The 25,519-nt window shown below is 40.7% G+C and overlaps 1 protein-coding gene across 1 annotated transcript in view; it reads right to left on the bottom strand.

Moving 5' to 3' along the window:
- Positions 1–1,284: 1,284 nt before the first annotated feature.
- Positions 1,285–25,519, bottom strand: part of ADAMTSL1 (ADAMTS like 1) — a 314,782-nt gene continuing 290,547 nt past the window's right edge. The window contains exons 25-30 of the mRNA XM_029962898.1: positions 12,559–12,759; positions 11,360–11,540; positions 8,082–8,289; positions 4,493–4,602; positions 3,434–3,654; positions 1,285–1,511 (exon numbers count right to left, since the gene is read on the bottom strand). Of these exons, the coding sequence (XP_029818758.1) occupies positions 1,405–1,511; positions 3,434–3,654; positions 4,493–4,602; positions 8,082–8,289; positions 11,360–11,540; positions 12,559–12,759 (1,028 nt within the window). The 3' untranslated portion in view covers positions 1,285–1,404. The remainder of the gene's footprint in view (positions 1,512–3,433; positions 3,655–4,492; positions 4,603–8,081; positions 8,290–11,359; positions 11,541–12,558; positions 12,760–25,519) is intronic.

The following is a 25,519-nucleotide window of genomic DNA, read 5'->3' as shown; positions in this document are numbered from 1 at the left end:
TAAAACAGAATCATATGCTTGTGTTCTCAAGGTAGTCTAAGACAGATGAAGTATCCGTATAATGCAGTTTAGTTTAGCCTTTTTTTTTTTCTCCACCACACTATGACCTGTCAAACTGAGGGGATTGAGTGCATCCTCAGTCAGTTTGCAGATGACACCAAGTTAGGTGGGAGTGTTGGTCTGCTGGAGAGAAGGAAGACTCTGCAGAGGGGTCTTGACAGACTTGATCGGTGGGCTGAAGACAACTGCATGAGGTTCAATAAAGCAAAGTGCTGGGTCCTGCCCTTGAGCCACAACAACCCCATGTAACAATGCTACAGGCTTGGGGAAGAGTGGCTTGAGAGATGTTCAGCAGAAAAGGACTTTGATAGGGTTGATCAGCAGCATGAACATGAGTCAGCAATGCCCAAGTGGCCAAGAAGGCCAATGACATCTTGGCCTGTATCAAGAATAGTGTAGCCAGCAGAACCAGGGAAATGATTGTACTGCTGTACTTGCTGCTGGTGAGGCTGCACCTTGAATCCTGTGTTCAGTTTTGGGCCCCTCACTACAGAAAAGACACTGAAGTGCTGGAGCATGTCTAGAAAAGGGCTACAAAACCAGTGAAAGGTCTAGAAAACACATCCTATAAGGAGCAGCTGAGGGAGCTGGGGTTGTTCAGCTGGGAGAAGAGGAGGCTTAAGGAGTATGTCATTACTCTCTATAACTATCTGAAAGAAGGTTCTGGTGTGGTGGGGATTGGTGTCTTCTGTCATGTTCCAAATGAAAATATGAGAGGAAATGCCCTCAAGTTGTGCCAGGGGAGGTTCAGATTAGATATTAGAAAGAAAAAAAAAATCACTGAAAGAGTGGCTAGGCATTGGATTAAGTTGCTCAGGGAGGTCGTGGGGTCACCATCTCTGTAAGTGTTCAAGAGGTGTCTGGATGTGGCACTTCGGGATATGTTTTAGGGATGATTATGGTGGTGCTGGGTTGATGGTTGGACCAGGTGATCCTGAAGGTTTCTACCAACATTTGTGATTCTGTGATTCTGTAATGTGATGCTAGGTTTTCACTCTCGTCCTCTTCCTCGCCTGTCTCTTGGTGTATCCAGGCATGTACATGGATTATGGGGAAGCTCCACTCCTCTCACACCCATTTCTGGTGGCATTGGTCTCTCTGACTCTTTATGGTCTACCTTCATGACCATGTTTTGCTGCATTCTGTCTCCCAGATTCATAAAAGGGAAAACTTTTCAAGACCCTTTACAACAATGATTTGGTAAAAGGTGTTCTTTTTTTTTTTAAGGGAAATAAATAAAATGAAAAAGATATTTCCATTCCATTTGTATTTTCTGCAAAAGCCCTTGCCTCAGAGAAGCAAAGCTGTGATCCCCTTGTTCCTCCATTTTCATTTTGTCTGTCTTCAAGATTTTCCACAAGTCCCACAGCAACGTGACTTAAACTGGGTGAGCTGGCAGAGTTTGAGCTGCTTCACTTTCTCACAGTACCTTGTAGTGTCTCTGCAATCCACTGCCAAAGGGGAAACAAAAAGAAGAAATGGTGATGAAACAAAGAAAGAAGGATTTCTTACCTGAGGACATTTCCCTGGGTGGCCAAGAGGAGAACCTTTGTGCTGGGAGGTCTCAGTATGAACATGAGCTTGACTTGCTACAGACGGACTGTGAACTGCAAGTAGCCAAAGGCTCAAAGGAGAATGTGTTGGGCAACCTTTGCTTTTGGAGCTTGGACAGTGGGCTGCTGAGGCTGCTCCAACCCTGTATTTGTCATCTACCAGCATTTTAGAGAGGCTGTAGGAGTTTCCTAACAGTTGATGAACCAAAGATGAAGTAATAAATAAAACTGGAAACTTACTTTAACAGAGTGGCTCAGAGACACTTTGGCCTACCTCTTACATTTGAAGAGCCAGTGTGTGGAGTGTCACCTCAGCTTACCTGGTGTTGTGTTGTGTTTTTCACCCAGGTGTTGCAGAACGCAGCCCAGTATGAAGATGTTAAGACACTTTTTGAACTCCCCTGGGGCTTAGGTCCTGGTAACACTTGGACAGTTTTTGAGGCCCACAGCCTCCTGTTTTTTAGCTCCAGGCTGGAAAACTGTCCAATATCCCTGCAAGATGTTGGGTGGGTTGTTGCCTGAGGGAGTCCCACTTCCCATGCCAAGGTGGAAAAAGGAAACATCAGAGGGGAGTTGTACGGGTATCTGCAGTGATGTCTGTGCCAAATAACTCCACTGTTATTTACATGTGGGACATTTCTATGTAGCAGAAAGAGGCTGAAGTGACAGCAAAGATCTTGCTTGGTACCTGTAAGCTCCCTCATCCCTTTAACTTCCACTAGGACCCCCCAAACTCATCATGAGTTTGAACCTATGTAGTCCACTTTGCCTCTACTTAGAGGGAGTGTCAGAGCTGGTGTGGACATAGGCAAGCACATTGATTCTGCTGCTGCATCTGCAATGATTGCACAGCAACTGGCTTGCAATTTAGAGGATGGGAGCATCATTTCCAAACAGATGCATCTGTTCTCTTTAGTTGGTTTGTTTTTTTTTTAATATTAGTAACTTTTCCAGTCCTTTGACAGGTCCAATTTGTTGCCTGTCACCTGGAAGCAGCCTTGTCTGGATTTCCCATCATCAGCCTACTTACCAGATTTGGACTATAGCCATAAGTTTGGTTGTGATTCGTGTTTTTCTTTCTGTCTGTACCATTAACTGAAAGTTAATCATAGAATCATAGAATTGTTTGGGTTGGAAGGGAACTTTGAAGATCATCTAGTTCCAACCCCCTTGCCATAGGCAGGGACACCTTCCACTAGATCAGGTTGTTCAGAGCCCCATCCAACATGGCCTTGAACACTTCCAGGTATGGGGCATTTATAATTCCCTGGGTAACCTGTAACAGTGCCTCACCACCTTTACAGTAAAGAGTTTCTTCCTAATATCTAATATCTAATCTAAACCTACTCTCTTTCAATTTGAACCCATTCCCTCTTGTCCTGTCACTACATGCTCTTGCAAATAGTCTTGCCCCATCTTTCCTGTAAGTTCCCTTTAGGTACTGGAAGGCTGAAGTTAGGACACCTCGAAGCCTTCTCTCTTCCAGGCTGAACAAACCCAATTTTCTCAGCCTTTCCTCAAAGGAGAGGTGCTCCATCTGTCTGAACAACTTGGTGGCCCTCCTGTTGGCTTGCTCCAGAAGACTGTATGAATTATTTCTCACGCTATTAGCAAGGGGACACAGTCCCAGCACTAACACCATTTCCAAAAAATCCCACAATGGGCAGCATTCCTCTCTAGGACGCTGAGTTTTGGACACTGGATTTTGCAGATGTTCAGGCTGGAGGATCCCCAGGATGCCCAGCTGCAAGGTCCAGTGCTGCATTTCTGAGACAACTCTGCCATGCACTGCTCTGCATTCCCTCCTCTCAACAAAGTACCATTTTCACAGGGTGTGATGTTGCAGCGCTGCCAGTTCGATGGCCTTGGCCTCCAGGAGCAGTGATGCTCCATCACAGGCTTGTTGGTGCGGGTGTGCACACAGTCGACACGCCGGGACTGGAAGCCGTAGTTTCCACACGTAGCCGTGCAGACGGTCCACAGGCTGACCCTCCAGTGCACACCACAGACGTCAGTCCAGCAGTTCTGTGTGTTCAATGGCCTGCGACAGGAGGGAGGGAAGGATGGGACAACAGCAAGCACTGCATATCCCAAAGGTAATTCACTCAGAGCACTGCATGGATTAGGTCTTCAAAGGATGCAAGTGATGTAACTGTTTTTAACTGCTCTCAAGGAGCAGACCCTCAGTGGATGCACACTGGTATACTAATACTGGGTTAAATGACCATTTGAACTATTTGAGGATTTGGCTGAAATGTCCTCTCCATGAAGGGCCAAACTAGAGGTCTGCTGAAAGGTGCAATGAGTGGTGACCAGTGTGGTCCAGCAGCACTTTGTAACTTTTAATGGCTTTACAGCCAGTTGAAACAAAACCAGTTCTCTGAAACCTCTCTTTTCCTTTCAACACAGTCTCACAGAAGATGCAAAGGCAAACTTGGTTCATATCTACTTGTCACACAGATAATGAAAGTGCATGACTAGGAACCAATGAGCCAATTATATTAATTTTCAGTCATGATCAGTCTTGACTGGCATACCTAAGGCTCAGAGAAAGTCTTTACCATGGTGACAGTGGAGTTTTCCCCAGTTGGAGTCTGTGTTTAAATAAGTGAGAAGAAGACTGGCAGCTTAAGGAGAGAGAGCACAGCCTTTCAGTCAGATTTGGCATGCACAGAAGACTTTCCAGATGCACTGGTGTGGATCTCCTAGGAACAAATAAGTAAGCCTGGGCTTAAGCCTGATGAGGTTTGTAACACATAACAGCACAGATTGCAGATGACCTCTTTGTTACATAGGGGAAACCCATAAATTGTCAGTTAAGTTACTAGTCCATTCAATATCTCTGAAAAGGTTGTGGATTCATATATGAGATGTCCTACCTTGGTAAGGCACTGCATTGATCAGATGACACAGAAGTCCCATCTTTGGTCTGGCAAAATACCTGTCTGTACTGTACAGCCAGTCGTGGTCCAATGCAAGGCCCATTACACTGTGAACAGAGAAGAATCACTTTAGGGAGGTAAAAGGCAGGGCCACGTTCCCATTTTATAAAACTACTAGTTAAATAAACTACACACTGCCATTCAGCGACTGTTGAGATTTCAAGCACTTTCTGCACCTCTGCAGGCTTTGAAGGCTGAGTGTGCAGTCATCTTCTGCTCTACATCACTCTCTTCCAGCAGCACTAAAACTGCATTTCTACATCTGCTCTGAGATTCAATAGTTCTTATCTTCAATAGTTCAATCTTACATACATCTGCTAGGGCAAATTAAATGCTCTTGTGTCATCAGCCGAGAGCCTATGATCCATACAGGAAATCTCAATATACTACTTTTACTGTGCATTTTGCAGCTTGTACTATCACAACTTATGGCTAAAAACCTAAGAATGCATTGAACCAAGAACATATTCCACTCCATTTAATAATTTTAAAGCACTGAAGGACAATAAACAAATGCAGCAAGCATGACAGACACACAGCAAATGTGCAAGCTTGTTCCAATACTGAGGCTATCCTAACCTATTCAAGCTTAACAATCACATGTTTCTGTTCAACTTTTATCCTCTCCTTCAATTAAAATGTAATTAGCTATAGGTATGAAGCACGTATTTGTGCCCTTTTAAAATTATATCAATTGTTAGGAAACTGTTTTTCTAAGTATCTGGAAATCATATTCAAGAACAAACTGAGCGTTTGTGGGATGTTAGCGTGAGGCAGGAATTTTCGCCAGGGGAGGGCTGCTGACTGATCCCTCTGCCACCTTCACCCCCTCATCAGTAGGAGCCCTGTTTCACATTACCACACACTCCTCAAAAAATACTCTCTTCTCCCTGCTATTTCTTCTCTCCCTGACAACTGGGAAGAGTCTCCAGCTGGTCCCAGTCAATGCTCTTGTTGGAAATACCATTCATTGGAGTGTGTGGAGCACTTCTGCAATATCTGCAGGGGCCAGCAGTCCTCATCACCATCAAGCCTGAGTCACTAGTATAAAAACAGTGTGGGATTACACAGTGGAGACCAAAATGCCAGTAACATTCAGTGAAGGAAAGGAATTAATTCTAGAGGTGAGGGTAGAGTAGGTAGTCTGTTTATTTTCTTTGTGAACTAGGAAAGTTAGTCACTACATCTGGGCAAGAGAGACCTGATACCTCACTAGACTACCAAGCAAGTCACTGAGCCAGTGATATGTTCCTAACTGTGTAACAGTCTTCTGGCTTGGAGACTGAGCAGTATTGAATCATGTGGAACTTGATTTTTTTTTTTAAGCTAGGTAGAAGAAATACTATATGATAATGCACAGAGGTTAGGTCTAAGAAATTAATTCTGAATTACTTGATTGTCTCAGCTGAGTATGATGTCATGGGGAACAATACAGCCCATAATGCTCTACAAATATGGAAGAGGTAATTGTGGTTTTGCAAGGATAATCCAGTCCTTTCCTGGAATTCCACAGGGAGTGAAAATTTGCTGCTTTCACATAAAATGTTAATTCCAAGCTTTATTTGTAAATGTAATACAATAACTCAATTACGTTTCAAGAGTTAAATGAAGTTGTTTTCAAGTAGTGAACAATAACATGTTCTAGTAACTGAAGACGCTTTTTACTACCAACACAGCAATAAAAAAAATTTGATGCAACACAATCTCCAAAGAGAGAATTTGAAGATCAGCAAAGCCGCATGAAGTATTCTGAAAATGTTTCTCACCTCCATTCTGCATTTCATCATAAAGCAAATCAAAAAATCTCACACTTTTTGGTATTCTCAGGCAACATTAGCAACTTTGTAAAACTGTGTTACTGCAAAATCTTTCTGCCTCAAACCTCACAATCATCAATCCTGACTCCTGCCAGCCAAGGCTGAAACACACTCACTGGCTGGTAAGGGGACTTAAGACTTAGAGAAAGCTATTTCCCAGATATGTCACCTGTCACTCTAACAAGGAACTGCAGACCTTTCCACTGGGGATGATAGGGGCTTTGCAGTAAAAGTCCTGTTCACAAGCAGCATTTCTAGGAATCATGGGAAGCTACAGAAATCCAAGCAGGTAGTGCATCATATACAGAGTTGTAAGAGCTGAGCAAATTAGTTGCCTCCTCAAAAGTCTGCAAATTATAACCTGAAGACACCAGGTTGCAACATCACTTATTTTCTATTTCTTTGTCCTAGTCCATACTGATGCCTTAAGCCCCTAATGGGTTTTTATTTTTCTAATACTTGTAAGCCTTATAAGTTTTATAAGTAGATTTTAAAAGCAGTATCCCTTACATCCCTTTCCCTGTAGCACCCTTGTTTACACATTCCTTAACCTCTTACCCCATTCTATGCTCCCTATATCACTCCTACCCCCGAATCCAGTAAAAATGTTTAGTCTCTTGTTAAGGCAAGGCCTAGACTGTTTGCAGAACAGCCATATCAGGGCCTGAACAACAAAATGAAGTCAAGAACTGGGTGACTATGTACCCTTTGTGCTCTGAAGAAGATGAAGATGGGATGAATAGGTGGTCCCGAAATACACCCCAGACCCATTTCAGGGGGTCGACCCGGGGTGGTCCAGAGTAAAGGTCACAGGGTGGACACATCTGGGATTGGATGGATGGTATTATAAAATGTAACATCTCGGGCACAGGGGCACGTGCCGTGTAACATCTTTTGCCTTGGCATAATAAACCCTTTCCTTATCTCACCCCTAATTAACTGCTCCGGAGATTTTTTTGAAGCACCATAAATCCCATGGCAACAATACTATGAAGCTGTCCTTGGACTGCTGCCTAGCTGTCCTAGTTAGAGCAGCCAGGAGCAGTTCATCACTGTGTGGGTGTAACCCAAACTGTGTATTCTACACCCTCTATGTCATTTCCCAGGAACTGTTAACAATAGACCATTTGCAGCAGCTGCCCAGAGCACACCTGACCCCTCAGGCTATAGTTATGCGTGATGTTAACTTCCCTCCAGGGAGTCATTAGCACCTCCACACCTAGCATGAAGGGTCATGTCTGCTAATGGGCCACCAAGGATTCCAAAAATATCTCACGACTCACAATCACCCACTGTGGAACTCCCTGCCCTGGGGGAGGTACTGGGCATTCCTACTCAAACCTGAGTGTATATCATCTTGGAGTCTTGGGGCTCCTAGTACCACCCATTGGATCCAGAGGAGGATCAGAACCTTGACCGGACTGCAGCCACCACTCTCGACCAGACTGCAACCAGCACTCTCACCAACAGGTTTTCCTCCCCTCTTACTTTGGACTCAGGGGGACCACGTGGGGCTCAGCACAGGGGCCAACGAACACTGTTCTGTTCATGCCCCAGAGTGCTGGGTTATACATCCGGGTTTTGCGGGTTAAAACCAATTGTTTGTCCACATAATTGTATTTTTTTTTATTAAATTGTAACTGACTTATCATCTCTTTTGAGTTGAGTTCATTTCTCCTGCTGGTTTACCTTTAAACTAGCACACTTACCTGGCTCCAGGAGGAGGCTACCCACTCAGCACAGGGATTCCTGTTACAGTTCTGTGTGTCCACAGGGCGCTTGGACACCTGGGCACAAGCCTCATTTGACATTGGGACAGAGCTGCCTTTTGCTGTCAGGCGCTGACAGGTCACTCGCCGCGTTTGGATGCCTCCCCCACAGCTCCGCGTGCAAAGAGACCATGATGTCACCATCCATCTGTGAGAGAAAGGCAAACAGGTCAGGGAGCAGGTAGGTGCCACCATCTGCAGGATCACTGGCATCATCAGGTCTTTATGTATTGGGCCAAAGACAGGCAACAATAGCTTGGTTCATTTAAGTGGCAATCCTCAAAGGTGCTGAGTGTCTCAGCCTCCCATAGCAGTCACTGAAAACTTCTCAAAAGATGAGAGCTGAGAAGAAATCAGAATTTTCATTAATTTATCTTTCTCAAGGCTCTTTGGGCCTCCAGTTCATTTTCTAGCTCTTAAGGCTGTTGCTAGAGGCTTGGTACAGGGGTCAGGCATGGCTGTTCTTACACCACTGTACTGCAGACGCCTCAGTCAAAGACTACAGTCACAATGCCAGCAAGGACTAGCCCAGTAGCACCCCTTAACAGGGAAAACTACCTCTGTAGAGTTGCTGGAGCAGCTCACAGGGCACTTTGAACTTGCTGCTGAGAGAGTAGCCAAAACCCTGCTGGGTCCTGCTAGTGCTTGCCTGCTCTGTTGTACCCCTGACAGGTAGGATAATCCAGAAAAGCCTAAAGATTGCTCAGGGATGGTCAACCCAGGGGACATGGTCTTTAGCTCAGACCATGCATTCACCAGCTGAGGCTTAGGTTCTGAACCCTTGCATTTAAAAAAATCTAGTCTAACTAGCTAAAAGGCTGTAACAACAGAAAATAATAGTCCAATACATTTTGTTACTTTAAGGATCATTAAGCGAAACACTCATACAGTCAGGTTTGTGAAAGACTTAGGAACAGGAAGAATGTAACTGATTGCTAGTTTCCTGAACAGTTTTATGGTCAAATCAGAAATTTGCTTCATTAAGTGTCTGGATCCTAGGCAGGATTTGTGTGGTTTTGGGAGTAAAATACTGCCTATCACATCCCTCACCAGAAGTGTTTATGATTACTTTACTAAATAGGCAATAGGCATTCTCCAGTCCCATGGAGAGGCATCTGTTTCTATTTCTCAGTCCTTTGCAGGTAATTAACTCCCATGGTCACAGAAACAAGTATAAACAAACATACTCTCAACAAAAACACTGGTACTTTTTTCAAGCAGTTTGGTGAGGTTGAACCTGCAATTTTTGCACTGGTCATAAAGCTCTGCTCTGCATGTCAATCAACTTCTATTTCCAAGCTTACATCTCAGCAGTTTCTCAGGAGTTGAGGGAGGATTTTGGGTTGTGTTACAATTTGGGGAAGGTATAAAAAGACATAAACCATTCCCATGGAATTTACTGCCATCAAAAACTGCTGCTAATGAATGGGTTTCATATTTCATAAAATCTCTTTTGGTTTCCTTCTTATGACTCAGCTGGCAACTCAGAAAACATTTGCCTGCAAAGAAGGGTAGGAATATATTTTAAAAGGTAATTAAACAGAAATGTGCAATATACCCAAGACACAGAAAGAGTGGTGAATCTGGCCATTTCTCCTTGAGTTGCTTAGCACCTTTCCTTGCCTAAGCTTAGACTCTCTTTGTTTAATACAAGTCTCTAATCACTGTTGAATGAGGGAAGTTGTACATTTCTCTTGAGATCCTGACATCTTGTAAGTGCTTGTATACTGAAACACACCATATCCACACTGGAAATAAGGGAGAGGAGGGAGTGAAAACACAGAAAAATATGGAAAAAAAAATGTTTACACATCTCAGCTAAGGAGATACTGAATTGCAGAAGCATGACATTTTTAATAGGCAGGGGCCATAACACTATACCGACTCTTTGGATAGGCACTCAGGATGTATTCTTCTTTGCACCAAAGGTTGTCAAACAAGGAAAGGTTTTGTGTAGGGTAAAACCATTGAATCGTTTAGGTTGGAAATAATATCATCAAGTCCAACCATTAAGCCAGCACTGCCAAGTCCACCATTAAACCATGCCCCTAAGCGCCACATTTACACAACTTTTAAATACCTCCAAGGATGATGATTCAACCACTTCCCTGGGTAGACTGTTTGAATGCTTGGCAACCCTTTCCATGATGAAATTTTCCCTAATAGCCAATCTAAATCTCTCCTGGTGCAACTTGAGGTCTATTACTCTTGTTTTGTCATTTGTTATTTGGAAGAAGAGACCGACCCCCACCTCACTACAACCTCCTTTCAGGTAGTTGTAGAGAGCGATAAGGTCTCCCCTGAGCCTCCTTTTCTCCAGGGTAAACAATCCCATCTCCCTCAGGTGCTTCTCACAGGACTTGTGCTCCAGATGCTTCACTAGCTTCTCTGTCCTTCTTCTTTCTTGTAGCCAGGGGCCCCAAAATTGAACACAGGATTTAAGGTGTGGCAGAGGAAGACCTAAGTGTAGCCAGAAGTCTTTAAAGCTGTTCTAGATCCTTTGTGTTTAACAGTAATGAAAAACAAGGGCAGAGAGTTACAATTCCAAGGTAACTACAAGCTAGAAAACTCCAAAAAGAGGCAGAACTCACTCTGAGCACCCCTCACGCCAATTAGATCTGACGGGATGTTCCCATTTTACAAAAGGTATTTCCACTCTGCTAAGGAAATTCTATGCAAGTCCTGCCCATATCAATGTTCAGGCAACACAGGAACCAGAATTAAACTGCAAAGTAGCTGCTAAACTGAGCTTCTTGTCTTTTACACTGTCTAACTAAACTGCTATGAAGCCATGTGTAACACAAAAAAGAAATGATCCCACAGTTCTTGGGTGACCAAATTCCTATGCGTGTAGTGCTCAGAAAAGGCATGATAACTATATCCAACATAGAGTGAGGCTGGAATCACCCAAGACAGCTCAACCTGCAATCACCCAAGACAACTCAACCTGTGAACTTTACTAATAAAAAGTAAGCAATAGCCTCTACTTTATTTTCTAACATAATTACTGAAGGAATGAACTCTCTTTCTACCAGGTACTGTCAATGTTTTCCACAGATTTTGCTACAGACTCCCAGCTGTCTTGGTTAAGCACTCATAAATTCCCTTTTAGCAATGACTACTCCAAACAGGCACCAGAGAGGCTGGTGGTTCTAAAAAGAACTCCTCAAGCACATCTTAAATGTATGTGTGACATTTTTAATATGAGACATACGAACCGTGAAGGGCAGTCTCTTCTGTTGCATGCAATGGGCTGCAGAGATGGCTTGGATGCCTCTCTGCAGTACGATGTGTTGACTTCAGCCCCATCCAGCAAGCACCTCAACTGGGGCAGCTGCACCCCTTTGTGGCCACAGGAAGCCGAACAAGCTGTCAGTTTGTCCACTGACCACCGGTATTCTGCCAAAAAGTGTGGGAGAGACATGTTAACACCCAAAAACTGATAGCAGGAGTAAATCAGAAAAGAGAGAGTTGAAGACGTTCTCCAGGATGAAATATACGGACTCAGTGAAGGGAAGCTACCGACACCTACAAGGCACCTGATGTGAACCACTGACTGCCTTTGTTGTAACAAACCCACGTGTTGTTGCTTAGAAGCATTAGGCATGGAAAGTGCATAACATGGTAGACCAGTTAAGTGAAGCCAGATGACAGTGATGCAGCATGTTGCACCTATATTTTTAAAGGTGTGTGATTTAGTGAAGATGTGGTTAACTGCAGTTACTAGCAGTATCTATGAATCTATGATCTTAAAACAGTGTGTTTCCCACCAGATAGATTATACAGATCACCTATCCCGAAGATAAATGGGGGAGCTGCAACATGCTCAAAATTTTATGGCAAAATTGAAAGAAAAGTTAAATTCTTACTACCCATCACTAATAATTGGAGCAACGAAAGCTGCATATTCTGTTCCAATCCACCTGCACCACTTTGTTCTGTGGCTTCATCACCTTCATCTTATTTCTAGGATAACTATAACAATAACTGTTTCAGCATTTTTACAACTGAAGGGTTTTCAAGAAGAGACTGTGAAACACTGACTTTAGCAGATTAACAGAGGGGCTTCAAGTTTTAGGGCTTTAAACTGTGATACCTCTGTCTTGAAACTTCTGGACAAGAAAATTGTCCAGACTCACCCTAAGTATAGCTGGAATCAGTAAGGTGTGTTTTATGCTCAGCAGGCCAGAAATATCTGGTGTTGTTTTGGTGAAGTAAAACCAGTTTAAAAGACACTGTAAGGTACCTGGAAGTCCTGAAATAATAAATTATTATTATAAATAATAAAGCATCAAACCATCTTTTTCCTGATGTTCATGGCAATGGCTTTAGAGAGAAGTCCAGGATAAGAAAAGCAGTGCAGAAAAGCCCATGGAAAGACCTTTCCAGGGTTGCAAGACTGAAACTGTAAAGTTACCTTGTATAGCCAGGAACATTTTTTGTGTGAGTGAGCCAGCCTCATTTTGAGCAAGGCAGCTGAATTCACCATCAGTGAAATCACTGACATTGAGTATCTGAAGAATCCGGCCTGCTGCCAGGAGATGATGTCGCAGACGGAGAGGTTCACTAGAGTAAAGCCAGGTGATATTTGGGGTTGGATGACCATCAACAGCACAACCTAAAAATAGGGCCATGAAAGAAACCTGTTGAGTACCTAATGAATATTGAACTTGATACAGAATTACATGCTCTGAAGTGGTCAAAGTTAGGGGGAGTAGACAATTCCATCCCATTTTCTCCTCATAATGATATCTCATAATGATAAATAGTAATTCTGTAATAATGAATACCTCCTCATCTGCTGGAAAAAAAATAAATCCAAAAGGCAGTGAATCAGCAATATGAAAAATCTCATATCAATTATTATTTATATTAGGCCTTCTAGGGTTCCCACTATTTTTGATCATCCTCATTATGGTATTGAAGAAAGTGGGATAGGGAGGTAACACACCTGGCATAAACTCAAGGAGTATGCTTGAACATGCAATACAAACAGAATTTGGTCTCCAAAGTTCCTATTTAAACCACAGAGCCACCTTATTCTTCCTTTTTTTTTTTTTTTTTTTTTTTTTTTTTTAATTTTTGTTTTGTTTGTTTGTTTTGTTTTGGTTGGTTGGTTGTTTTGGTTGGTTGGTTGGTTATTTCTGGGGGTTTTTGGTTGGTTGGTTGGGTTTTTTGTATTAAAAATCAGAAATTTTTGATACACAAAAGACTTGTTAAAAAACCAAAGAGCCTTTAGAGCTTTGTTGTTGTTTTGTCACAGCAATGGGCAATTGTCCAAGCAACAACCAACCAAAACCAGCAACTGAAAAACCTTGATGTTCTGAAGCATTGTGTAAAGTCCATGCAACATCAGCACAGCTGATGAGGATCAGGTTCACAGTGAGTTCTTTGCCTGTTGACCTGACAGGAGCATATCTACCAGACTCTGTGGTCCTCATACCAGCTGTGCACTTTGCCAGCTTCATGACAAACTGCAGAAAATTTATGAGACTCGCATAACTTGGGAAAGGCAGCTAAGTTGCCTTACCTATTTCCTGGGGGGAAAAAAAGAAAAAAAACTAGGTGATTTCCATGGTGCAACCCATCCACACCAATTGCAGGGGTGGGGAGCCAGAAACACCATGTGTAAAGGACAGCATGTATTACTTGGACTGCTTGTGACTTAGGCTGGTCCTGCATTCCTGTGCCTGTCACTGACCCATGAAAGTCCTGTCTAAGTTTCTGTGAATGCAATCTATACTGATTGTTAGTTTGTTATACTGAGGCTTTATACTGTTTGCTTACATTAGCATTAGTATGTATGTGAATGAATGACTCTATTATATACGAAATCCCTTCTGAAAGAAGTGTACTATATAAACGAATATAATATGAACAATCACACCAGCACTGTTCAAAAGGAATGGGATAAAAAAGGGAAGAGTACAAATTTAAAACACTAAGAATGGAAGATTGTTCTAAGATTAAGGAATTATTCCATCAGCTGATTGTCATCTCCGTGTAATTTGATTATTAGTTATTAATCACTGAGACAAATAAGGATGTGGATATGAAGTCTCCGTAACACCATTACACAACGAACAGACACTGCAATGTGCCATTTTTGTTACTGCTCTTCCTTTCATTCTTGTCTATCCACCTGAGGAGAATCTTAACTAACATACAATAAGCAAGTATTATTCCTACAAGAGAGATAAAATGACTGATAGTTGCTGCAATGAAAATTTCATTTAAATATACATTTCTTTCCTTAAGGATTGTCTGTATTTTACTGAGGTGCCTGTCACTGCAAGAATAAAAATACTACAACCATTAATTTACCCAGGAAGGCTGAAGACTTTGATTTCCAACCATCATCAAGACCAAATCTTTGAGACTTGAGGAACAGGTTAGTTTGTTTAGGAACCCTTGCTATCCTTTCTTTGACTTTGGTCACACCTCTAAACTAACATTAGGGGATCGGGCTACCGTAGTCTTTATTTGTGTGCCTTCTGCATTAATCATACCTCCAATTACACTCTTCCTATGATAGAAGATGCTGCCTTGCCCATTTTTTTTATTTTCTTGCTTATAAAGCAGAAGATTTCACACAAGATGGAAAATCCAAGTGGTGACCCATGGCATGCCCCAGCCATTGTCACAGTGAGAGGCAGATCCAGGCACTGGGGAGAAACCATCTGCCACTCAGGATTATAAATATTGGTGCTCTCACTGGTGCAGTGGCTACATGAGTCTTTGCTGTGTCTCTTCTTGCTGTCAAACTCTGCCTGCATCCACAGTGGAGAAGGGTGTGCGCTGGCTACAGCTGCCCTTGGGGGCTTGTTCACTCTGTGAAACTAGTGTTGCAGAGAGCAAGGGCTCCCCAGCAGAAGACTGACACACATAGTAGGCTCTGCAGTTGCAATGACCAAGTTGCACTGGAAAAGATCTAGTTAATGCAGATAAATGTTTAAAAATAAGGAAAAAAAGGAAAGAAGAAGGCCGAATGAAAGAGTGTAAACTGGTCACAGTGGTCTCATCTCTTCCCTTTTTTTAATTTTTATTTATAGGGGTAAAGAGTCTGCTATTTGTTTTAATTTCCTTGGCAAGGTCTAATGCAGTTTTATCCTTGACAGTTATCTCTACCCAGCATTCATATCCTGGCTACAAAGACACAGCATTCTTTGCTGCTCAGTCCTTTCTCCTGTTTTTGTAAGCTCTCTATTTATTCCTGCTATGTTTCATTTTTTTGTGTTTTTCCCACTCTTGTGCTCAAAAAATAACTCATGCAATTTCCAGGATACTCATTCTCAAGTAAATATGACATGAAAGATTTTAGTCTCATAAGTTTAAGGCTAAGTTAAAAACAATGGAAACCAAAGGAATATACAGGAAATGGAGAAACTTAACAATAAGTGGCTCTATGGCTTTTGCCTACAGTATTCTAATTTTTTATAGTTACTTGTCTTTTAAGATAATTGTAGTGATTTCCACAGGTCAGCATATAGTCATGACAACTAACAAAGACACACTGTGAGCTCAGTTTTACTGTCTGCATTTGCAAACAGCCTGCATAATGTAAATGAAGAAAGCAGAAAGGTCAGTTTGATGTTACACACAGAGGAACTGAAATTGACTTCAGCATGCAAATAGTCCTAGTTCATGCTGGTTTTCTTTTAAAAAATTAGTGTCAGGAAAACCTATACAATCTTCCTAGTACTGACTATTTTACTTGCCTTATGTATTATTTCTTTTTCCAAAATGTATATATAAATTATTAGCTAAAGGAACAGCCAGTAATTGATAATATGGGGGAAACCCCTCAGAAGCTACTCCCTAGATATGTTCTACATGAGTAATTATTACTTAACAATAAAACTTTACTAACACCTATCAATCACATTTCACAACTGCCATTTCCTATACATTTCCCACAGGTATGGATGTATAAGTTGTGGGATAATGTTTTATGCGTAGGAAGTGAGAACTAGAGTACAATAAAGCACCATGTTCCATTAATATCCCCTTCTCATCTTCCAGAAATAATTTTAATACCATTTAATGCAGATTAATAACAGTTTCTATTTCTCCCATCCCTGTGGACAGTGCTTTATCCTTTCAAAGCTCACTGCCTGTCCCTATAATGCCTGAGAAGGAAAAACCGGCTTTGTTTCCAGATGGTACAGCTTTAGGTTATTGAAACCCTTGGGAAGATGAGCACTGAACAAATTTTTGGGACTTTTTTGAGCAGTGAAAGCTCTAGCATGAGAGGGCCTTTCTCCTTCAGTCCTTCTTAAGTAGAGAAAGAAAATATTGCCTTCAGCCTCCTTTCCAAAGTCTAGTGGGACTCTCAATTCATTCAAAGCCAGGATGAGTCACTGATGTGCAAAAGCTGGGGATACAAACAAAAATCTAATAAAAATAGCATCTTCTAGTAGGGAAAATATTAATATTTCAAGGATAACAGGGGGGTATTTGGAAAGGGAAAACCAATGTTTCACAACAGTGCTAACAATTTCTTGACAGGAAAGAATAAATACACACTGCAGGTCAAATTCAGCCCCCCATTACAGCTTTGCAGCAGTTTCTGAATGACTGTAGCTGCAGAAAGACTCTGGGCTACCACAGTAGTACTAGGAGAACAAAATACAAAGGGTGCATCACTTTTTCAATTGCAGACTTGAATGACAGAAAAAAAAAAAAGTGCAGAGGCTGTTGATTTTTGGATTCCTTTTTTTTGGCAGCCCAATACCTTAAATCAACAGAACTGTATGGAAAGTAATGGTAAAAATGTCAAGCAATTTTTTGCAAGTATTAAATACATTTCATAATGTAAATACAAAAAAAATACAGCATTGCCTCTAAGAGAGATATCTAATCTTAAAGTATAGATTATTTCTGGGCACTCATATTTATCTACCAAGTAGCTCTCTAATTTACTATTGACTTGATGATTAGTGCCTGGCAATATTTCTAATCTTTATTAAAGATGGAATCTGAGTGAAGAATTCAGGTCAAGATCAGGTAGTTTCTTTGAAATTTCTTTAAAGGAAACTGTCCTGCAGTCTGACCTCAACAAACTATTTAGCTATCCAACTGCATCCCTGAAGCTGTTGTGCTGTGGGAAGTAAACTTATCTTTCCCATTCTCCCAGCACCTAATCAAGAGAAGTGAAGGTGTGTTCAGTCTTACCTTAGGCCAAACCATGTGCCAGCAGTGCAGCTGATCATCAAACTCTTGCCTTAGCCTCAGGCCAACACTTTTATATTCAGAAGTTATTTCTTAAATAGATAGAGGTAGGTCTGGGTAACATGGCCTGGTTGTAAACACACATTTTTGTATACAGTTGGAATCCATTGGTATTAATGTTCAACTATATGTCTGTAGTTCAGTTTTACACCCTTGCTATTCATCGGTGATCACTCTTTGCAAAACAGACAAATGTTTGTGCTGCACTGGTTCAAAATATTTTGAATTACCAAAAATAAGGCTGAATTTGACAAGAAGTAAGCACACTGATTGGTTAGGGACTGCATGTATCAGGACATCACAAAGCATGATAAATGTAGGACAGAAGTTCACATTAAACTTCAGCTAGACCTACAAGCCAGAAGGCCTATGTCCCTGCCTCTGCAAGTCACAGACATATACCTATCCAAACATAAAAATGAGAGATGACAGATGATTGCTGACTACTATCAAATGCCTGGCAAAGATGGAAAGAAGGGGTTTTGGCAGCAGTATTGTTAATTACATTAAAACTGAAACAAAGCAAGCTAAAAAAATGATTGTGGGTTTCTGTGTGTATTTTACTGAACTCTTGACAGAAAAGTGTTGTAGACCGTAATACATGGTGTTAAAGCAATAACTTTAATGCAGCTACAGGACTTGAAATATGACAGTATTTCCACTCTAGCACTGCATTCAGGGAGGTAAAGTATATTTTCAAAACAGAAACCAGATTAAGAATTAAATGAAGAACAAAATGCTCAGAACAAAATGTAGGTAAGCCACAGATCAATCTGAATAGGTACAAGCTTGGTGCTTGTACTGCTGTGTTGTGACTGACACTGCGTTACTGTATTCACACTATGCAGGTGAAATCACTGACAGGGAGAAATACTTCCCAATTTCCTGTCATACCTGATTTTCTCCTTAGATAACTGAAATGAGAAATGCATGTTAAACTTAAGGAAGTTAAATTCAATTCCATCCTGTATCTAACATAAGGATGAAAATTTGACAGGATGTATTCACTTTTAAAATACAATCAAACCAAATGAAGGTAGCTAAAATCCTGTCTGAAAGTCGTGTGTGTAAAACCTGTTTTACCTGAAGAGGCAAAACTAAGAGACGTCTTGATAAATTCGTCTCATGGGAAAAGACCTTTCAATATACTACAAAGAGCAAATTTAAAGAGACACTTAACTTGGGTTGTTATGCAAATTAGTTCTCAGTGCTTTCACACATTGAATGAAATAAAATTTATAAAAGGTAATGTGACCTGAAGAAAGAATTAATGTTAGTGTAAGTATAACCTTTACTTATAATTTTTTAATAGTGGTCAAATAACATGAATTTATGCTAGACAAGGAAAACAATGTATTTAGAAATTTTTGAAATGGGCCAATTCAGCTGATAACAATAGCATCTTTAAAAAAGAAGGCATTTAAATAACTATTTATGGCACCAAAGATGTAGTTGAAACTCACCATACTAAACATATGCCATAGTTTTTTACAGTTCTTAAAACACCCAAACCAATGCCACACATGTTGTTGTTATTAGATATTACTTACATAGCATTGTAAATATACATAGTATTCAACAAAAACTGAGTCAGGCTTGTTCCCTGCCCCACAGTGGTTGTAAAAAGTGCTCTTAAATACACAGCCACATGGTGGGCTCATTAAAATGCAGGGCAATTTTCAAGCTCTGGTAGTAATACTATTTGCTAAAAGTTTGTCTGGCAACAGAATCCTACACACCAACAATCAAACTAATAAGGAGTGGGCTGAATACAATCAGCACTGGCAAATCACGAAACCAAAGCCTACAGAGATAGATACAGCATGCTCAAATGACCACTGAAGCTAACTCTGATACGTTTATTCAGTGCATGGCAAAGGCAGAAAAGGAGTAACCTTAACTGTAAACTTCTACTCCACCAGTGCTACAGCGCCAGGTTAACTCTACAAGTACATTTATGGGAGAAAAATAACACTCAAACGAGGCACGTGGAGTAAGCAGTGAACAACACTACTGTACAAGGACTTCAACAACAGACAGAGCAAGATCTGGCACATAAGACAATTACCAGGTTGCAAAGGTCAGTGTTGCTCTAGAAGGTTTTCTGTATTTTTTAAACCAATATAAACTTACTACATCCTGAAATACCATCTCCCGTAACTTCCTGCAGCACTAGGAAAACAACAAATGCAGAGCAGAGGAGGTGGAGAGAAGACAAGTGTGGGAAAGCCAGTGCTGCTTGCTCCAGAGAGGCTGTAAACTTCTGTCCTATTAACAAAGTGCTGTAGTTGTTTGGGAGAGGTTTGAGGACCATTATGGAGGGAGAGGTTCCTTCAAAACTTGTAATGGAAAAGTCTTTTAGTCAACAGATCGGAGATTCCACAGTTTGAAACTCCCTTAACACTTACTCTAGAACAAAGCTTAAGTTGTGCAAGAATTCAAAGGATCTTTTATGTGAAGGACCTGGCAGAATGACAGGTTTCCAGATTGGGACACCTCTGGCAAGTTTAATACCCCTTTTTTTCCACCAAAATTTTCTTCAGTGGAGCTCTGCATCAGTTATATATATGTTAGAACAGAATCTAGGTCAGTGATCCTGGTAAAGCTTAGAGACACAAGTTTGAGGGCCACAACTTTTACAACAAACTCACAGTTCAACAGATATTGCCCTAGAGGCCAGTGATATTGTTTTATATGGAAATAGTTTAGACCACTGCTGCAGATCAGTGGTTTTCAGATTAGATCATTCATAGCACCAAGTAGTAGGCAGTAAAAAAACCCAAGGCAGCAGATTGCCTAGAGGATGTCACTCTTTTGACTTTGCTTTCAGAGATTGGCAGTGGCTGGACTAGTGTCTGATTACCTGAAAAAAACCCACTGTATCAGTGTAGTCAAAAGGTTTGATCAAGCGGAGGCATCATCACCTACTTTTTAAACCAAAATGTATAAGTACACAGGACTTGCAAAAGAAAAGCCACACATTTCAATGCAATGCTATGGTGTAGTCTGCTGCAGAAGGAAGATGCTGCAACACTGTAGGAACTTTATACAATATTTAGGATGTAATCAATGTGATAGCATCAGATTGGGGAATTAATTGCAATAATAATGGAATACTCTTGATATTAATTTTAATTCTAATATTTACAGAAATGTCACATACCTATCTGGGAATTCTCATAAATATTGTGACAAGGCAGATTTTTCATAGAGAAAAAAATGGAAGGAAAAGAATAAAAAAATTAGAAGGACAGATTAGCCTATGAATGCACCTCGTACTTTACTCTCATTGCACTGGAGGTAATGTTAATATAAAATAAAGTTGATAAAAATATTCTTTAGCATTAGAACTACTTTTCAAACATGATAGCAAATTTATAACAGAAAATAAGGAGAAAAAAGACATTCTGCAAAATAACTTCTCAGATAGTCATGATTTTATCTGACTCCTACTGCACAGCTTGTGCAGCTGTCTTTTTCCTTAGGGGAGCATAGACATCAGTTTAACCATAACTACTAATGAGTTTTCTCTTTGATGACTCTGTGCAGATTGTAAATTATTTTGCACTTCTGCTTCCAATTTTAATGCAGCATTAATTCCCAAACTTAAGAAAATTTAAAGCAGGCTTATGGTAGAGATGGTAAGGCAAAAGGGTGTAAAGGAAAACTTCTTACATTTCAAGAAGTACTTGTGTTCTTGAGAATATCAGCACACATTGCAAGAAATTTGTACTGGTGTGATCAGTTGTGTTCATCTGGGTCATTTATCAGTTTTCACACTGATTTTTTAACAACTTTCAGTCTTATTAGCCAGATGTTATGGCTCAAAAGTAAGATATTTAGCAAGCAATTACAGCATTCTCTGGTTCTGCTGAAAGAGTTTGATCCTGACATCAGCCTACCTATAAATAGAGACTTTCTTCTCCTAAAGTAGTCAGGTGCACATTTGACTCACTATAATGCAACAGAGAACATTAAAAAACTTATAGGTTAATTTTTCTGTTGAGTGTCACATCTAAATAATTCTTAAATCTAAAGGCAGGCAAATACTACTCACAGGTTTGAAGTGTTTCCCACTGAAATAATTAAAAAAGACTGACCCCTCCCTGAACTTTGGGCCTTGGTTCTAAATGCAGTTGGACCTGTCAGAATAAGTAATTTATTCAAACTCAGAAGGCTGGCAAGGTGGGTCCAAGCAAGGTGGCTACCATAATTATATTTTTCCATTCTGCTTTTGGGGGAATCTTCTGGGCATTCTAGTGTATCTACTAGAAAATGAGTGGGAAATACTATTGCCAGTAAAAGAAAAATGAGAGGGAAATACTGATTTTGGTAAGAGGAAATCCTTTATATCTTTTCAGTGAAAAGTTTTTGTTACCATTTCATCATAGAAGCAGCTGCATTGCAAAGTTGATGTCTGCAGAACAAAAATTTGTAGTCAGCTCTTCATTGTCACAGGTTTACTTGTTCTAAAACACCAAGCAGGGAATTTTTCTTTCCCCTGCATCACTGTAAAAGAAAGATGTTGAACAAGGGAGGGGCAAGGGGTTTGCCTAAGGTAATTGACACACACAAAAGAACTAACTAGCAGGCCTGGATTCCTGACTGAAGATTGAAGACTGCATTCCTGGCTGTCAGAAGACTGTGCGTGTGTGGGGTAAGTTGTTTTCTCCCTCTCCTCGGGAAACGGCAGTCACTTCTCTTCTGCCCTGACACAGGGAGGGGTGTGGGTGGAAAGGCTTTGTTTTTGGCCTGGTCATGTGGCTGTTTTCTGGCTTCGTTTTCCTGCGCCCTGTTTTGCCCCCAGCCCAGACCAGCTCAGACTTCATCGGAGAGGCTTGACCCACCTGCAGAGGAACTTTCTGGGGAGGACATCGCCCTCTCCCTCCTCCGCTCCTGTGTTGGAGGCAGTTGGTGATCATTGACAAAGGGGGAGAAATCCTGGCCATAGCCAGGTGCAGACAGCATGAGTTTCGTGGGAAGAGCCCCCTTTTTCCCCTTTTCCCCTCCCCCTCCTCGGTGCAGGGGAAATCTCCACTTTCGGCTTCTCCCGCTCCAGGCCCTCACGCAGCGACCGCCAGAGCCCAACAGCGCCCCCTGCCGACCAACGCCGAGCACTGCGGGCTCTGCTCCTCCGTGACCCAACAGCGCCCCCTGCCGGCCGTGGTTAGGATCGCGCCAGAGGACAGAGAAGTGTCGAACTGTTTCCTTTTGAAGGGGACTTTGGGTACGGGATTATTGTTTAGTTGTTTTTGTGTTCCTTCGCTGGTTTTGCCAGTATACATATATCCTCTAATACAGGGTTGTTATTTCTTTCTTTTTCCATACTTCTTTAGTTGGAGCCTCTTAATTTCAGATTTACGATTGCTGAGAGAGAGGAGTTTGGTCTACCTCATAACTCATCCTCCTTAGCAAAACACTTCAGTCTCCTTAAATTGAGACATTCACATTCTGAAGCAGTAGTGAAATTGGCAGCTAGGCTGTTCTAACTCTGTTGTCATTGGCGATAATGTATAAAACCAGAAAGAAATCTGCTTTCTAGGACTATCTTTGCTGTGCTGACAGTAAAATCATGTTCTGATTTGTGAAGTGAGTAAATATGATATAGAAATAATCAGAGAGAACTAGGGAGCAGCAATATTTCCTTTTTTTACAACTGACTGTACTTTTCTGGTCATAAAAAAGTACACTTTATCATCTAACTTCACAGTAATTTTCAGTATCTCCTACAAATAAGGACTTTTTTCCCCCTAAATACACAAAATTGGATAGATGTAGCATAGTTTGGAAAAGTAAAAATTCAGAGTCCTAAGCTAGGGATGACAGCAGGTTCACAGTGAGCAAACTGGAGAATATGCAGTCCCAAGAAATGAAAGAGATGGGCACTAGACTTCAAATAATGGACTCTTCCCCATGGGTTTACTCACATTTTCAGATTCCTTAGAATAACATTCTCCTTCAACCTTCTTTACTTCACTCCGATATTTATAAGGAGTACTACATTTCTATATTCCTAGAATTATTCATTTCTGAACTTTATTCCCATGTTCCTGCAAGAATCCTCGCTTAAATTTATTTCATATATAGATGTCAAAGTCATTAAAGCTTCAACATTCATTGTGCAACACAACAGTAACACATTCACTATTCTTTAGATAAAGAGACATTTTTATATCATATTTTGTGTCTTTCGCCAAGTCTGATGAAATCTCCAATAATATCACAATATATTTGAGAACTTGTAGTGAATCCTCATCAGGATTTCTAAGATTCTCAGACTTCCTCACTGAAATGTATTCAAATACAAGAAACAACAAGTTTGAACCTGAACGAAAACAAGTATTCTTGATAGGCCTTTTCTGCAGGAGTGCTAGAAGTCAGGAACACCAGATCCTACAACATCAGTTATGCCAAAATTAACATTTACAAAGCTGAAGACCTATGGAAATATGTCCAGGGAGCTGTGTAAAAAAACTCAGTGATATCTGTAGCATAGATAAACTACTGAAAAAAGTAGCAAGCTCAGGATGTTCCTTTAATTCCAAAAGATAACACCACAAAGTAATCAGAATTGACAGAAGTCAAATGGTTGTGAATATTGCTAAAACCCCAGAATTCTTATCTGGTGACAAACAAAAGAATTCCTCTGTGAGGAAAAGAGTAGTGTTTCTTATAATACTTTTGTTACCAACATTCAGGAAAACAAAACTGAAAAACTCACAAAGTCAGAAACTTTAATAAGATTAAGATCTAATGTGAAAATCTTCCAAAACATAAATTGGTGTCACTTCAGAAATTTACTGTGTTTTATATTATGTGTAATGTAAAGTCTTCTTGTGTGTTTGCCATGAACCAAGAATCAGAAAGTGCACGACAGACCATGGCTCATCGCTGATTGTCAGTTTGTGCTACTGTAAATCCCACAAATATTCCCAAGCTCCCCATGGGTGTTCTAGCTTCTGCTTTGACAACAGTCCTGTCCTTCAGATGTGTGATCTGCAGATAACGCAGACTTGTCTACTACTCAACCTTCCAATAAATGTGACGACTAAGGAAGACTGCAGTACTCTGTGCATACTTCCAACATTTGTGAAAGAGCATGGTAAGCAACAACCTGTGTAAACCACTATCTACATCATGCTCTCTAATTGCATGATGAGTTGAGCCTAGAAAGCTCAACCCTTTAGAAGCAAAAGAAGTACACAAGACAAAAATGTTCCAGTAAACTCATGCAAAAAAGGTATATTACATTAGATCTTAATGGGAGGGTTGCTGACTCCATTGGGCAGGGCACAGATATTTTAACAGATCTTTTCCTCTACTTCTATAGCGAAGGCACACAAATGACTGCTGAATGACCCTTGACAATGAGAAGGAAGACCTGCAAACCAGATATTTGTGTTATGACCCTTTATCTTCGGCAACTTCCCTGAAATTTAAGTAAAAGAAGTCCAGAGGTGATGACTCCAGAGACCAAGTTAATAATTTCAAATGGTTGAAATGATGGTGGAAGCATTGCACAGTTCCACTTTGCAAAAGACAGTGTATAGCATGTATGATAATCTCAAGTTCCAGTTCTCTCCTTTCAACTCAGGTTGTCAATTGTTGTTACATTTTATACAGCACTAATTTCCAAAAACGTTCTCATTTGCAGCTTTAATCTTCTGTTGCTGTGCTAACATTTTCTGTTTGCGTTTTTTTCCCCTAAGCATGAAACCAGTGTTTAGTGAACTTTTGATGCCCCTTTTAGTTAAACCCTTGCAAATTATTCATGAATTTATCCAGGTTTCTAACATAATTTTTCACCTTTGTTGTCTTTTAACTCCATTTAAATATATGTTTATCTAACAAAGCTTACTTATCACTCCTTTTCTTCATGTTTCACTGTTCTTTTGCACATGTCCTGTTTTCCTTCTCAACAAATCCTCATATTTTTTGATTTCTAAATAGCACATCTAATTCAATGCCTTTTGAGTCCCAAGATACCAGTGTCTGTCAGCAGTAGCACAGACAAGGGACCTTATACATAATAATTTATATACCTCAAGTATATGTGGGACATCCAGAAAAGGTAGAGCAAATGATGGAAAGAATCAATGGACAGCTTTCTAGTTGACTGGATAGCCCATTCCATGCTGATTTTTCAC

This window comes from Manacus vitellinus, unplaced genomic scaffold (genome assembly GCF_001715985.3).
Source record: "Manacus vitellinus isolate BGI_N305 unplaced genomic scaffold, ASM171598v3 scaffold_50_pilon, whole genome shotgun sequence".
NCBI lineage: Eukaryota > Metazoa > Chordata > Aves > Passeriformes > Pipridae > Manacus > Manacus vitellinus.
This window is presented reverse-complemented; position numbering and strand designations above follow the sequence as displayed.